Genomic DNA, 12,770 nt, shown 5'->3' on the forward strand with positions numbered 1-12,770 from the left:
TCTGTGGTGGTTCTGCGTAGTCTGAGTCATTAAAAAAACACAGGAAGGAAGAAGGTTGACATTTAAAGTATGAGAAACACATACAGCTCTGGGAAAAGAAAAAAAAAACACTTAATGATGATGTTTTTCTTTGGTTTTACCCAATTTAAAAACCATTAATCAAGAGGAAGATGGATGATCACAAGCCATCAAACCAAGCTGAACTGCTTGAATTGTTGCACCAGGAGTGGCATAAAGTTATCTAAAAGCAGTGTGTAAGACTGGTGGAGGAGAACATGCCAAGATGCATGAAAACTGTGATTAAAAACCAGAGTTATTGTTACTCTTAAAACTTTATGAAAATGAACTAGTTTTCTTTGTATTATTTGAGGTCTGAAAGCTCTGCATCTTTTTTGCCTTTTTAGCCATTTCTCATTTTCTGCAAATTTTAGAAATGGTGGGATTACTAAATAGAGTGAAGAGACTGATAGAAGAGAGCAGTATTTGTAAATGATATAAGATATTTTATAACAGAATTTATCAGAGGTAAAAACACACAGGAAATGTGTATTATGGCTTATCTTATCTTACCCATGAGGGAGCGTTTGGAATGTACCAAAGAAAAGAAAAAAATATTTTATTTTAGGTCTAGTCTTACTCTCAGTAAACTAAAATCTTTATTAATCCCACCAGTTCTAAATTATGCTTTCAGATCAACTTTTTACCCTGCCTCTTATCGAACCATAGTCTTTTAGCAGTGTCATAACACTTGTAACAAGTGATTGTTAAATCAAGGTCGGCTGCGATTTCAATAAAATAAAAACTGTTTAAAATGCCTATTTACAGTGTTCTGACCTTCTCACAGAATTCAATTTCATTTTTACATTTTTAAATTCAAATCTTCCGGAATTTTTTTGTAGTTTGAATTTACCATATCGTCATTTAGGATTAAATGCTTAAGATGTGGACTGAAATCTTTTTTATTGTTTAAACAAAACCCATATTGTAATTTGAGATTAAATGCTTAAGTTATGGTATTGTTTTATTTTAGTTTTACATTCTTGAATCATGTACAATTGTTAACTTTAGCCTTATTTGTTGTGCATCCCACCACTCAACAGTTGTTTTACATATTTGTAATGTTGAGAAGACGGCAGTACAAGTCAGTTTTGTATATATATATAAAGGATTATGGAATTACAGATCAGAAAACTGCCACTTTATACACCCCACAGGAGTGAAGCTTTAATGTACTGTGGTAGGCCCCTGGGGTTAGGGGCATGACCACTGTGACCCGGAAGGAGGAAGCTCACAGAGATACACAGACACGGGGATTAAATGAACCCCCTCCACCACACCCAAAATAAACTTAAAACATAACTCAGCCCAATGGGGCTCTAGAGTCCGTAGAATTACTTAGTTTTTAAGTGTTCATACGAGTCCGCGCAGCCTCAGCCCCCAGCTCCTCAGTGAGAGTTCTCCCAAATGATGGCGGAGGCTGAGTATATATGCCTGTCTCAACTGGCGGCTCAATCAGCCCTCATGCGGGCCAGCTGAGACAGGCATGGCTTTGCGCTCTGGCGTGGGGCGGACCCACAACTCCCCCGCCTCCTCACGCCACAGTACATAAAGTGCTAAATAGGCCACAACGTAAGATCAATCACCCAAAGAACTGAAGCTCCAGATCAGCCCCTCTTTAAACTAATGAAGGGGTTGAATAGGGCTTAAAGAGAAGCACTCTAACTAGCAGGAAGAGCAGACTGGGACTGCAGGGAATCCCTTTAGGCCTAAGAGCCTGAATGGGGGAGTAGAATAGTGGAAAGTGATGTGGTGGAACTCCTCTCTGGAGATGACCGTCGTTCCCCCAGAGCCTCTGCTGTTGTCATCTACTGACTCCGGAGAGCCCAAAAGGCCTGACCCATGGGAACCAGGGTGCATAAATTACCCAGCAGCAGTCTATCAGCACTCAGAACACATGGCACCAGAAAAAGCGTGAGGGACGAGACCGTGGATTCCACCATGGCACCGCCTGCTACGCCTGGGTCAGACGCAGAGCAGCACTCTGAACACCCTGCCCTCTGTGTGTGTTTGTGTGCTTGGAAGCGAGTGTGAACTATCTTTTGGTCCTCAGGGTTGGAGAGGGTGTTTAGAGGGTCAGTTCATGGGTTATATTAGAGTTATCTGTTTCCAGAAGTGGCTAGTCTGTGCAGGATGATAAAATAGCTGTGTATTCTCTTTTGTTTGTTTGTTGTTTGTGAGAGGTTGTGGTATATGATTACACACTAAATATGGGCAATTTAAATAAGTAAGTAAAATTTATTTATACAGCACTTTTCACAGACAGTTATCACAAAGTGATTACAGAATAAAAATGTACAATCACCTTCATAAAACACATACAATACAATAAACAACAAACAAGAGAAAACACTATGCTGCCAAGTACATTATCCAAATGCTTTTTTAAAAAGGTGCGTCTTTAGACGCTTTTTAAAAGACTCAACAGAATCAGCAGATCTAAGTGGAAGAGGCAAGCTGTTCCATAATTTAGGAGCAAAAACCTCAAATGCCCGATCCCCGCAAGTCTTTAGGCAGAATTGTGGAACAGAGAGCAGATGTAGATTACTGGCCCTAAGATTCTGTAAAAACTGGATCCTGTACTCCACAGGGAGCCAGTGGAGAGACATTAGTAAAGGGGTTACATGAGACCTTCTGTTTGACCTAGTAAGTAAATCTTAGACAGACATTCAGACATTCGACTATGTGTTTTATTGTTTTATAGTGTGTTTATATTGTTTTAGCAGAGTTTCTTTCAGTAAGAATGAATATAATGATGCAAATATAGTCGTTTCACCCAAACAACCACTTGGGATCACTTGAGCTAGCTGAGACACCGTAGAACCAACATGGAATATTAAAGAATCTGAGTAGCAACCACTTAGCACACCACTCTAGCAGCCACTAACACTCAGTAGCAACGCCATAGGAATCACCTGGAATATTATAGTGACCACAAAGCAACACCACAGCAACCACCTAACAAAAAACTAGCAACACCCAAGCAACTACCTGTAGTACCAGAACAACCACATGGTAACAGCCTCAGATGTAGACCACAAGCATGAAACATCTGGCCCGTGAGGTTGTTTGAAGTATAATGAACAGTAATGGAAAAAAAAGTAAAATAAAATGCTTCTCTGGCCAGATTTTGTTTAGATTCCTCTCTTGTCTCTCTGTTGCGCTCAGCATGACTTTAGTTTACACCCGTTCTTGTTTTTTTGCTCGTTCATGGGCTCCCTATGTCTTTATAAGGCCGTTTTTTCCCAGCTGTGTCCCAATTCACTAGCCAGGGCAGCGGTAGTGTATCGGACCGCGACCCTGATGACACAGTTTAAATCCTGCATGAGGTGCAGTTTGTTTATTTATTTATTGTTTTCTTTCTTCTTGGGTTTACATGCCTCAAGGTCAACTGTTCTGCAATTGGATTCAACAACCCTCTGGGCTGGAGAGCTACTAGTCTGTAGAACTCCATCTCATTACACTTCATTAACAGATTTTTTTTTTTTTGTGGCCTGCCAAACTTAATTGCTGACCCCTGCTTAAGGGCATCCTAAAGTTATAAGTTGTCAGGTTAGACCTTCATAAGCATTAATAAGTCTTGGGTGCCCATGACTCAACAGTCACCCGTTTACCAGTTGTCCTATCTTGGAGCACTTTTGAAGGTCTGTCTGATGTTCTGGAGGTGTTCTGACCGAGTCATCTAGAAATCACAGTTCTGAACTGGCTGTTCACTTGCTGTCATTTCAGATCAATACATTTTAATCATCTCCTCTGGATGTTTTGGCCGGTGATTGTTGATGTGTAAGGAGTAATAATGTGCATTGTTTTCTTCTACAATAGTAGCAGTAGAGTGGGGTTGGTAAGGTCAGTAGAAGCTCTGCAGGATGTTCTCTCTGAGTGATGAGTTGTCCGTGGAGCTGGGTGTGGAGGGCTGTTCAGCTGCTGTGGGCCGGGGCAGCGTGCCGTCTCCTCCTCTCTCAGACCCGGCGGCTGTGGTCTTCTCCCCTCGTGCTCTGCTACATGCAGGAACAGCTTGGCCGGGTCAACGGGGCAGAGCATCCGCCGGGCGCTGCGCTCCTAATTACCACACTCACTCCGCCGCCTCTGATGCCTAATGACACATTTGCAAATTAATTCTTTGAGCTCGACCACAATTAGCATATGGAGCTAGATTTACTCCTGGCCACCCCCAGAGCAGAGAGAGAGAGAGAGAGAGAGAGAGTGTTATTGGTCTGTCTTTATCTGACCTACAGTTTTCTGACTCTCATTTAGCTATCTGTATCTCTCTCTCTCTTTCTCTCTCTTCTCTTGTTTTCTTACTCTCATATTCTCACTTTTTCTTACCTCTCTCCCTTCTCTTTTCCATCTCTCCTTTTCTCATATTGTCTTTTCTTTTCTATGTTCGTCCCTCCTTTTTCTTCACTCTCTGTTTTATCTTATGTCTTTTTCTCTTCCTTTCTTCTTCCCTCTTTCTTTCATTATTTCTCCCCTTTTCTCTCCTAATCTTGTATTTTCTTTCTTATTTTAACCATTTCTTGGCTTTTTCAATCCCATCTTCTCTTCTCTTTTTTGTCTCTCATTTTTTCCTCTATCTTCCCTATTTCTATTCTCTTTTCCCTCTTTCTTTCTGCAATATTTCTCTCAATCATTCCTTCCCTCATATACTTTTTTGCTGTTCTTTCTGATTCTTCCCTCATCACTTTCTTTCTTATGTCCTTCTTTTTCTCTCATCAGTCTCTCTCTCTCTCTGTCTCTTTCTTTCATGTTCTGTCTTTTTCTTCCTCTCTTTTTACCTTGTTCCTTCATATACTTTCTCCTTATTTTTCTTTTCTATTTTCCATCTTTTTTCTGCTGTCTTTCTCTCAACATCTCCTTCCCTCACAGTCTCTTTTTTTCTTTATGATACGTACCATCATCATTTATCATTACCTTTCTTTGTTTCCACCCTCTCTTTCTCTCTCTCCTTTCCTATTTCCTTCCTTCACACTTGCTCTCACTATCTGTCTCTCTCCTTCCCTCCCACCTGTTTCTCTTTATCCTTAATATTTATTTTTCTTTCTTCCCCCTTCTTTCTTTAATTTTCTCTTTCTCTATCTCTCCATCCTCTTTCTCTCCTCTGCCTCCATCCTCATTCACATCCTCTCATGTTTGATGATTTCCACGCTGTACCTCCTTGATCAGTGTGTGGCTCAGTGTGGAGAGTGTGTGTGTGTGTGTGTGTGTGTGTCTCAGACACGAGTACTCCTCTCCAGGGTCTTTTTAGGGCCTTTGAATCACTGTCTGACTCATTACACACATCCACAGGGGCCGCCAGTGCCTCCGGCCGGCAGGGTGAGGCAGTCGATGGCTGATTTTCTCGCTCGCTCTGCGGCGCTGTCTGTTTCCTTGGCGTTTTGGCACACAGCCCACTCGCCAGGCCATTTGGACTATTCCCAAATCTAGCCAGCATTGCTCCGCCCACAAATGCATTATTTCTTTCTTAGCTACTGTTGCCAGGTTGGGGGAGAACCCAATCAGATCCTCTGATAGCCTGTTGTTATTTTGACTAGTTTAAGAATTTAATACACTGTGACAAGAAGGGTCAGATGATCACAATTCCAAAACATCAGGCTGGTCTTGTTCCCAGTATGGTAAGTGGTCAACACCTACAAAAAGTGTTGCAAGGAAGGAAAATCAGTGACATGGCTCACTGGTGAGATCTACAAAGCTTATAAAGGCTGCATGTGACAACATATAGGACTATATGTAGTGTTTGATTGCATTCAGTGACTAGACTGTAGTGTTTCTGAGGTCATGCTGTTGGATGTTCACCACCTCAGCTCCCAAAAGTATTGGATGGAGCTCCATCATTCCAGCTTTGTGTCCCTCTAGCCCACACCTTTAGGCATTAGGCATGGTGCGATACGTCTCTACAGGGACTGTGTTTTTGCATTTGCACAGTTTCAGCAGTAGGTGCGCTTATTGCATTAAATTGAATATTCAGAGAATATTCTAGAGCAACACTGGAGAATGCATATAATTGCATAATGTTCAGAATAATAACTTAACAACACTCTATAGTGACTATAGTGACTCTATCTGATGACTGTGATTGTGAATGGATATGGTAGTTGGTTTGAATTTTTTGTGTTACCAAATTTGAAGATTAATGGACCAATAGGAATGCTCTCAAATGATTTAGAGGAAAACTTTTCCCTTTTACTTTCATTAAAAGTGTTTTCCTCCAGTATATATATATATATATATATATATATATATATATATATATATATATATATATATATATATATATATATATATATATATATATATGTTAGAGATATGAGATATATAAATGTTCTGCGTGAACATTGCAGAGCATTATTTTCTCTATAAATAACTTCACTCGGTGACTAATTGACTTTGTTGACTAATCACTGCCACCCTGTTTGTGTGTGCGTGGGTATATTTGGAGGTGTGTTTGTCAGTGTTGTGGTGTCGGCGCTGGCCTGGAGTCAGTATTTTTAGCTCCGTCTCTGTTCTCTTGGCTCAGTAGAGGTGGCTGAAGCCGCCCGGAGGGATCACACAACACCAAACCCATTTAACAGGGTGTGACACTCTTCAGCACCTGGCTCACCAAGCTTTCTGTGTGTGTGTGTGTGTGTGTGTGTGTGATAGAGATAGAAACAAGAGTCCTTTAAGTAAGGCAGAATGTTCTCCTTTTTGAGGAGATCTGACTATAAATGTTCCTCAGCAGGACTGTGCCACTTCTCTACCATCTCTCTCTCTCACACTCCCCATCTGTCTCTGTCTCCTCTCCCTCTCTCTCCATCTCTCTTTCTCTCTCTCTCTCTCTGATCAGTGTTTATCTGGCTTATTTGCCTTTAAGCATGCCTCTCTCAGTGTGGCTGTGATGTCACAGAGCCTGACACACATAACCAAATGGGCGAATCTCTGTGTTGGAAAGGAAGGAGAGGAGAAAGAATGATCGGGTGAGAGAGAGGGAAGGGGTGGAATGAGGGAGTAAAGAATAGGGTTGTATTTCTAGCTGTTTTCAGAGTGGTGTTTAAATAGGGATTGGTTACACACATCTTTCATCCTTCTGTTGTCTCTTCTCTTGTCAAATCTCCTCTTGTCTTCTCTTCTCTTCTCAGTTCATCTGTTTCCTCTCTTCTCATCTGTTCTCTTCTTATCTCTTCTGTTTCACTCTGCTCTCTTCTACTCTTCTCTCCTGTTTTCTTCAGTGTTCTTCTGTTATTTTCTGTTCTTTTTGACTCTGTCCTCCTCTCTTTTTCTATTTTTCTTCTTCTCCTTTATTCTCATCTGTACTATTTTGGGCTCTTTTCTCATCGTCTCTTCTCTCTTTTAACTTTTATTATTTTCCTTTCTCTTGAATTTTAGAGTAAGGAAGACTGCTGGAATCCTCTCCCCCTCATTTGATTCATTTAATTCTCTCTCTCTCTCTGTCTCTCTCTCTCTGTCTCTGTCTCTCTGCGTGTCCCCTTCTTTCCCTCTCGCTTGCCCCTCTCTCTCTTCTCCTCTTCCTCCTGCTGCTTCTCTTTCTGCACTGCAGCCCCCAACAGATAGTTAACTCCCAACCCCTGCTGCTTCACACGGCCTGTGTGTGTGTGTGTGTGTGTGTGTGTGTGTGTGTGCGTGCGTGTGTTGGCAGCCTGTGTGTGCACAGACAGGACCCAGAGAGAGAGAGAAAATGGAAGTGGGGGTGGTGAGAGAAAGAGAGATGGGTAAATGATGAGCGAGGGCTCATCTCTCTCTCTCGCTCTCTCTTTCTCTTTCTCTCATTTCCTCTGTCTCTCTTGTCCTGTCTCTCTCACCTTTCTCTCTCATTCTCTCTTCTTTATTCTTTTCTTTCCTTCTCACGTCCTCACCATCATCTCTTTGACTCATAAACTTTGCCTCTCTTTCTTTCTCTTTCTATCGCTTTCTTACTTACTCTTTCTGTTTTCCCATCTCACATATCTCCTCATTCGCTTTTTTGTTTTCCTTTATCTCCTTTTTTTCTCTCTTCTCTTCTCACTCGGTCTCTATCTCTCTCTTTTTCTCTCTTGTATCCTCAACCTCTCATTTTTTTGTCTTTCTTTTCTTTTTCTTTCTCTTTTCACTCTCTTTCTTTTGCTCTCTCACTCTCTAGCTCTCTCTCTCTTTCTCTCTCTCTCTCTCTCTCTCTCTCTCTCTGGGAGGTGGTGAGTCTCTTTTGTGTTCACGTTTTCTCGCACACGTCTGTACTCCATTGTCATGTTGCCCTTGAAGTGCTATCTGTGTGTGTGAGAGAGAGAGCTCTTGCTCAGTCAGCCAAGTGTGGTGCTTCCCTGTCTCTCTCTCTCTCTCTCTCTCTCTCTCTCTTTCTCTCCGAAGATGCTAGAGATGCTGTGTGCTGTGTAAAGGCGATTTGGAGTCAGGGGGGAATTCAGTGGGTACATCAGTGGGCACGGGAGCACAGGATTTTGCCCTGATGCTCTGTCATGCCCTCCCCTCCTCATCCTCTTCTTCCTCCTCCTCTTCCTCCTCCTCCTCTTACCAGTTTACCACCCCCCTTTCACCCAGTAGCCTTGACCAATCAGCTGTCACTCAAGCCTGATTCCAATCTCCAGATAATGATTCTCGCGTGAAGAATCGGAGCTGGAACGGCTCTCCCTCCCTCCCTCCCTCCATCCATCCCTCCCGCTCTCCTTTGCTTCTCTCTCTCTCTCTCTCTCTCTCCCCCTCCCTCGCTATCTGGCTGTGTTGTAGCCTGGAGGGACTTCATTCTGCCCTCCTCCTCCTCTACGCTTCCAGTTGACAGTGAATGAACAAGGAAGAAAAAAGGGGAAGACGAGAGAGAGAGAGAGAGAGAGAGAGAGAGAGAGAGAGCACAGGAGTGAGTGAGAGTGGAAGAGAGAGAGATATAGAGAGAGAGAGAAACAGAGAGAGGGGGAGAAGAAGGGTGAGCGAGAGAGAGAGAGAGAGAGAGAGAGAGAAGAGGAAGAGAGAGATCCCAGCTCTCCTCAGATCCTCTGTCTGGGTGCAGGAGAGAAGATAGAAGTGGCAAGAGCGACGGAGGGACGAATAAAACGAAGGAAAAGAAGAAGAAGGAAGGAGGGAAGAAGCTCCTGTCAGGATTATCTTTTTTTCTTTCTTTCCAGAAGAGAAATTCCCATCAGTCTGTCCTCGGATCTGGTTCCGTGTTCTGGATAACTGGACGCAGGCTGACCCCTGCCACTCTCACTCTCCGACCTGTCTCTCTCACTCTCTCTCTGGGCGGGCTGATCCACCACGCCTCCAGTCAGCAAAGCTTGTGGGTGAAGACACTGGTCAACGACCTTCTGACCACACACATTCACTCACTCACGCTCAGTCTTATACGCACACACACACGCACACACACACATACACACACACCATCAGCTCGGGAGAGCGGGGAGCGGAGATGAAGCGCTGACCGATTAAAGGCTCTTCCCCAGGTGGCTGACCCCGGGTCAGGACTGACCACTTTGCTCATTTTTTGTTCTCCTTTGCTGGACATCATGACAGCGTGATCCTCACCATGTTTGGACTAAAGGCACCACTGTACTACCTGCCGGGTAAGCGTTCGGAAAGCTGAGCTTGTGTTTGTTAGCGTTTTTGTGTGTAGATGTGTGTGTGTGTGTGTTCATTTGTATATATATTTTACAAGCATTTCTTGCATATTTATTTTTGTTCTACAAGAATCAGAGAAAACATAAAAAGAACCTATAAGATGCTGAATTGATATATATGCATATTTATATGTATATGTAATGTATATTATGGCTGCACAATATTGGAATAAAATACCATTGTAATACTTTTTTCTTCAATATATTTATTAAAATAATAAAAAATAATAAAAACAGATTTCACCAGAATTTAATTATACAGGTTTCAATATATCAGTATACATATATCCAGTATTTAAAATGAGTTTATCCAGCTTTGTTTCTACTTTATTTCAGACATCTTCTGTGAGGATTTGATTGCATTAATTAATTCAGCATTAATAGTGTCCGTGAGGTTCTCATGATGGATGATTGTCACCAATCCACCTCATGCCCAACTCATCCTAAAAGTATTAAATAGAGCATCTCTATTATTCCATTATTCCATTAACTTAAAGTGAACTGTATGTCTGCAAACATTTGGACATACAGTAGTATAGTAGTATAGTGTATAGATGCTTAGACATAGAGTACGAATGTGACATTGCATGCTGTGCGATATGACTATTATGATACATTACAATTCTAAAATGATATATTGTGCAGCCCTAATATATCTGTTTTTTGTAGAATTTTATACATATAGATCATAGATAATAAGCAGATGCATATAGATACTAGAAGAAGAAACCCAACTCAAATTTCATGGAAGTCCATTTATAAAGATTTTAGTCAGATTGGTAAATTTTACAGCATAAAGCCAAGTTTAAATTATGTCAAAATCTAAAATTTGTGTAGGAAAAATGGAAACAAGATTTTAAAAGCAGAACAGCAGTAACAGTTCTCTTTTCCAGGTCAGAGTGTACTAGAGGTGGCTGTTTTCAATCAAATCCACCTGCTTTGATTTTTAGAGGTGTCTTGATGTAAGTAGCTTATAACAACCGGGTGGTGTGATTAGCCTCTCTACACGCTGAGAGAACTTTACTCTTCTATTAAAAGAAGAAGCTCAATATAAGGGCTTAACAGCGAGGCTAAGCTACACTGGTTCCAGTTGCTGTGTGCTGTTTTCTGTGGTGAATTTATTGGACTGAGTATGTATATGTGTGTGTGTGTGTGTGTGTGTGTGTGTGTTGTGTAGGGGACGATATAGTGTGTATAGATGTGTGTGAGAGCCAGTGAGAGAGGTTACCGGCGGTCGGTGCTTAAGTGTGTGTCATGCCTCGCTGAGCTCCCATTATGCAGAGGGCGGCCGAGCTACTCTGAGAGGAGAGTGAGCGAGAGAGAGAGAGAAAAGAGAGAGAGACCACGGGGGGGGGGCTTGGAGTGAAAGAGTGAGGGAGTGTGTGAGTGTATCATCGAAAGAGAGAGAGAGAGAGAAAGAGAGAGAGAGCAATATTTGCTGTATCTGTGACTCATTGACTGACATTAAAGGTGTACATAATCAAACACACTCACTGCGGATGGATGGATGGATAGATGGATGGATGGATGGATGGATGGATGGATGGATGATAAAATGCATAGGATAGATAGATAGATAGATAGATAGATAGATAGATAGATAGATAGATAGATAGATAGATAGATAGATAGATAGATAGATAGATAGATAGATAGATAGATAGATAGATAGATAGATAGATAGATAGACTTTCTGTGTAAAATGTAAAGTTGGGTCAGTGTTTTCTAAGAAATTATGGTATCCTTCATATCTTCATTAAAGCATATTCTTGATACAAAAAGAAAACTGATTACAGTATGATTACATATCGATATATTGCCCATCTATACACTCATCACATTTCAGTACAGTAATTACATTCATCACCGTTACGATTATGACCATCATCCCAACATAAGAGTTGTAAGCGTCTCTTAACATCTCTAAAAGTGTATTTAGTTCTGGATTGAAGAGCTTGGATAAAGAGATGTGTGAGGCTCGCTGCTCTCTGGTTGAGTGTATCATAAATCATATGCGGCGCTGTATGAAGCTCCAGCAGTGTGAAATTGACTCTGTGTGAACACTGTCTGTTTTATCTCTCATCCCATACACTCCTCTACTGCTAAAGTCAGCACATGATTAATAGTCTTATTCTAAAAGTGTGTGTGTGTGTGTGCGGGGATGAACTTTAGAATGGGCTATTGAAAACAAGAGGAGTGTGTTTGTGGTGGGAGATTGAGAATCTGCTCTCTGTGTGTTTTAGAGGTGAATTTGTGGATAAAAAGAGTATACAGTATGTCTGTATTTAGGATGTTTATGGCAGGTGCATGAGCATGTTGTCACTGAAGGAGAACTGTTTGAACACCATAGCATTCACCTGGAAAGATCATAGCAAGCACCTAGCAACCACCTGTGGTGACGCCAAAGCAACCACCTGAGAAAAAAAACAAGGGGATAAACCACCAGGGACAAAAAAATATTTCTAAGATCCTTAATGTTGATATTAATAATGAATAAACAATGCTTTTTGAATGTATGAGGACTAATGTTTGCTAAAATTAATGTATACTAATTGGTATAGTTGTTTATGTAAGGTGCATTGAAAAATGTGTAGTAGATACTCTTTTAAAACCATTTTAAAATTATTATTTTTTTAGTTTATGAAGCGTAATTATTCCTTAGAAATGTACTATACTACCACCAGTATCATATAATTACAGTATAATTTAAAGTATATAATGTAAAAAAAAAAATAAAAAAAAAATAAAAAAAACTGTAGGTCCTTGTTTGGGACACAAATATAGTTCACAGGTTCACATGTTCTGTTTAGACTCATCACTTAAATGTGTTTCCTGTAGCAACAGATAAACTATGATTTTAATTCTGCACAGAAATTTATTTTACTGAATCTCCTGGTTAATACACCATGTTTAATCAATCTAATCAAGGTGTTTCAGGAGTTTTTTACACCTGGTTTTCTGATAGGGTCCAGTGAGTGTTATTGGATCTCAAAAAAATGAGATTAATATGAGGTGTGAGCAGTCCCAAAAAGAAATAATTTACTAGAAACAACAATTCGAAAAGTCTTTGTCTATTTTGTATACAAAAGTAACTTACCAGAATGGTGATTTTTTTTT

The 12,770-nt window shown here is 40.9% G+C and overlaps 1 protein-coding gene across 6 annotated transcripts in view; it reads left to right on the forward strand.

The window, feature by feature from the left end:
* The window catches only part of gse1b (Gse1 coiled-coil protein b), a 332,945-nt gene that overhangs the window by 219,383 nt on the left and 100,792 nt on the right, over positions 1–12,770 (forward strand). The window contains exon 1 of one of the 6 annotated variants that reach the window (XM_049483694.1): positions 8,813–9,599. The exons of the other annotated variants lie outside the window; for them this stretch is intronic. Coding sequence (XP_049339651.1) covers positions 9,563–9,599 — 37 coding nt within the window. The 5' untranslated portion in view covers positions 8,813–9,562. Of the gene's footprint in view, positions 1–8,812; positions 9,600–12,770 lie in introns of those variants that run through there. 6 annotated transcript variants of the gene reach the window in all.

Source organism: Astyanax mexicanus, chromosome 9, assembly GCF_023375975.1.
Source record: "Astyanax mexicanus isolate ESR-SI-001 chromosome 9, AstMex3_surface, whole genome shotgun sequence".
NCBI classification, from domain to species: Eukaryota; Metazoa; Chordata; class Actinopteri; order Characiformes; family Acestrorhamphidae; genus Astyanax; species Astyanax mexicanus.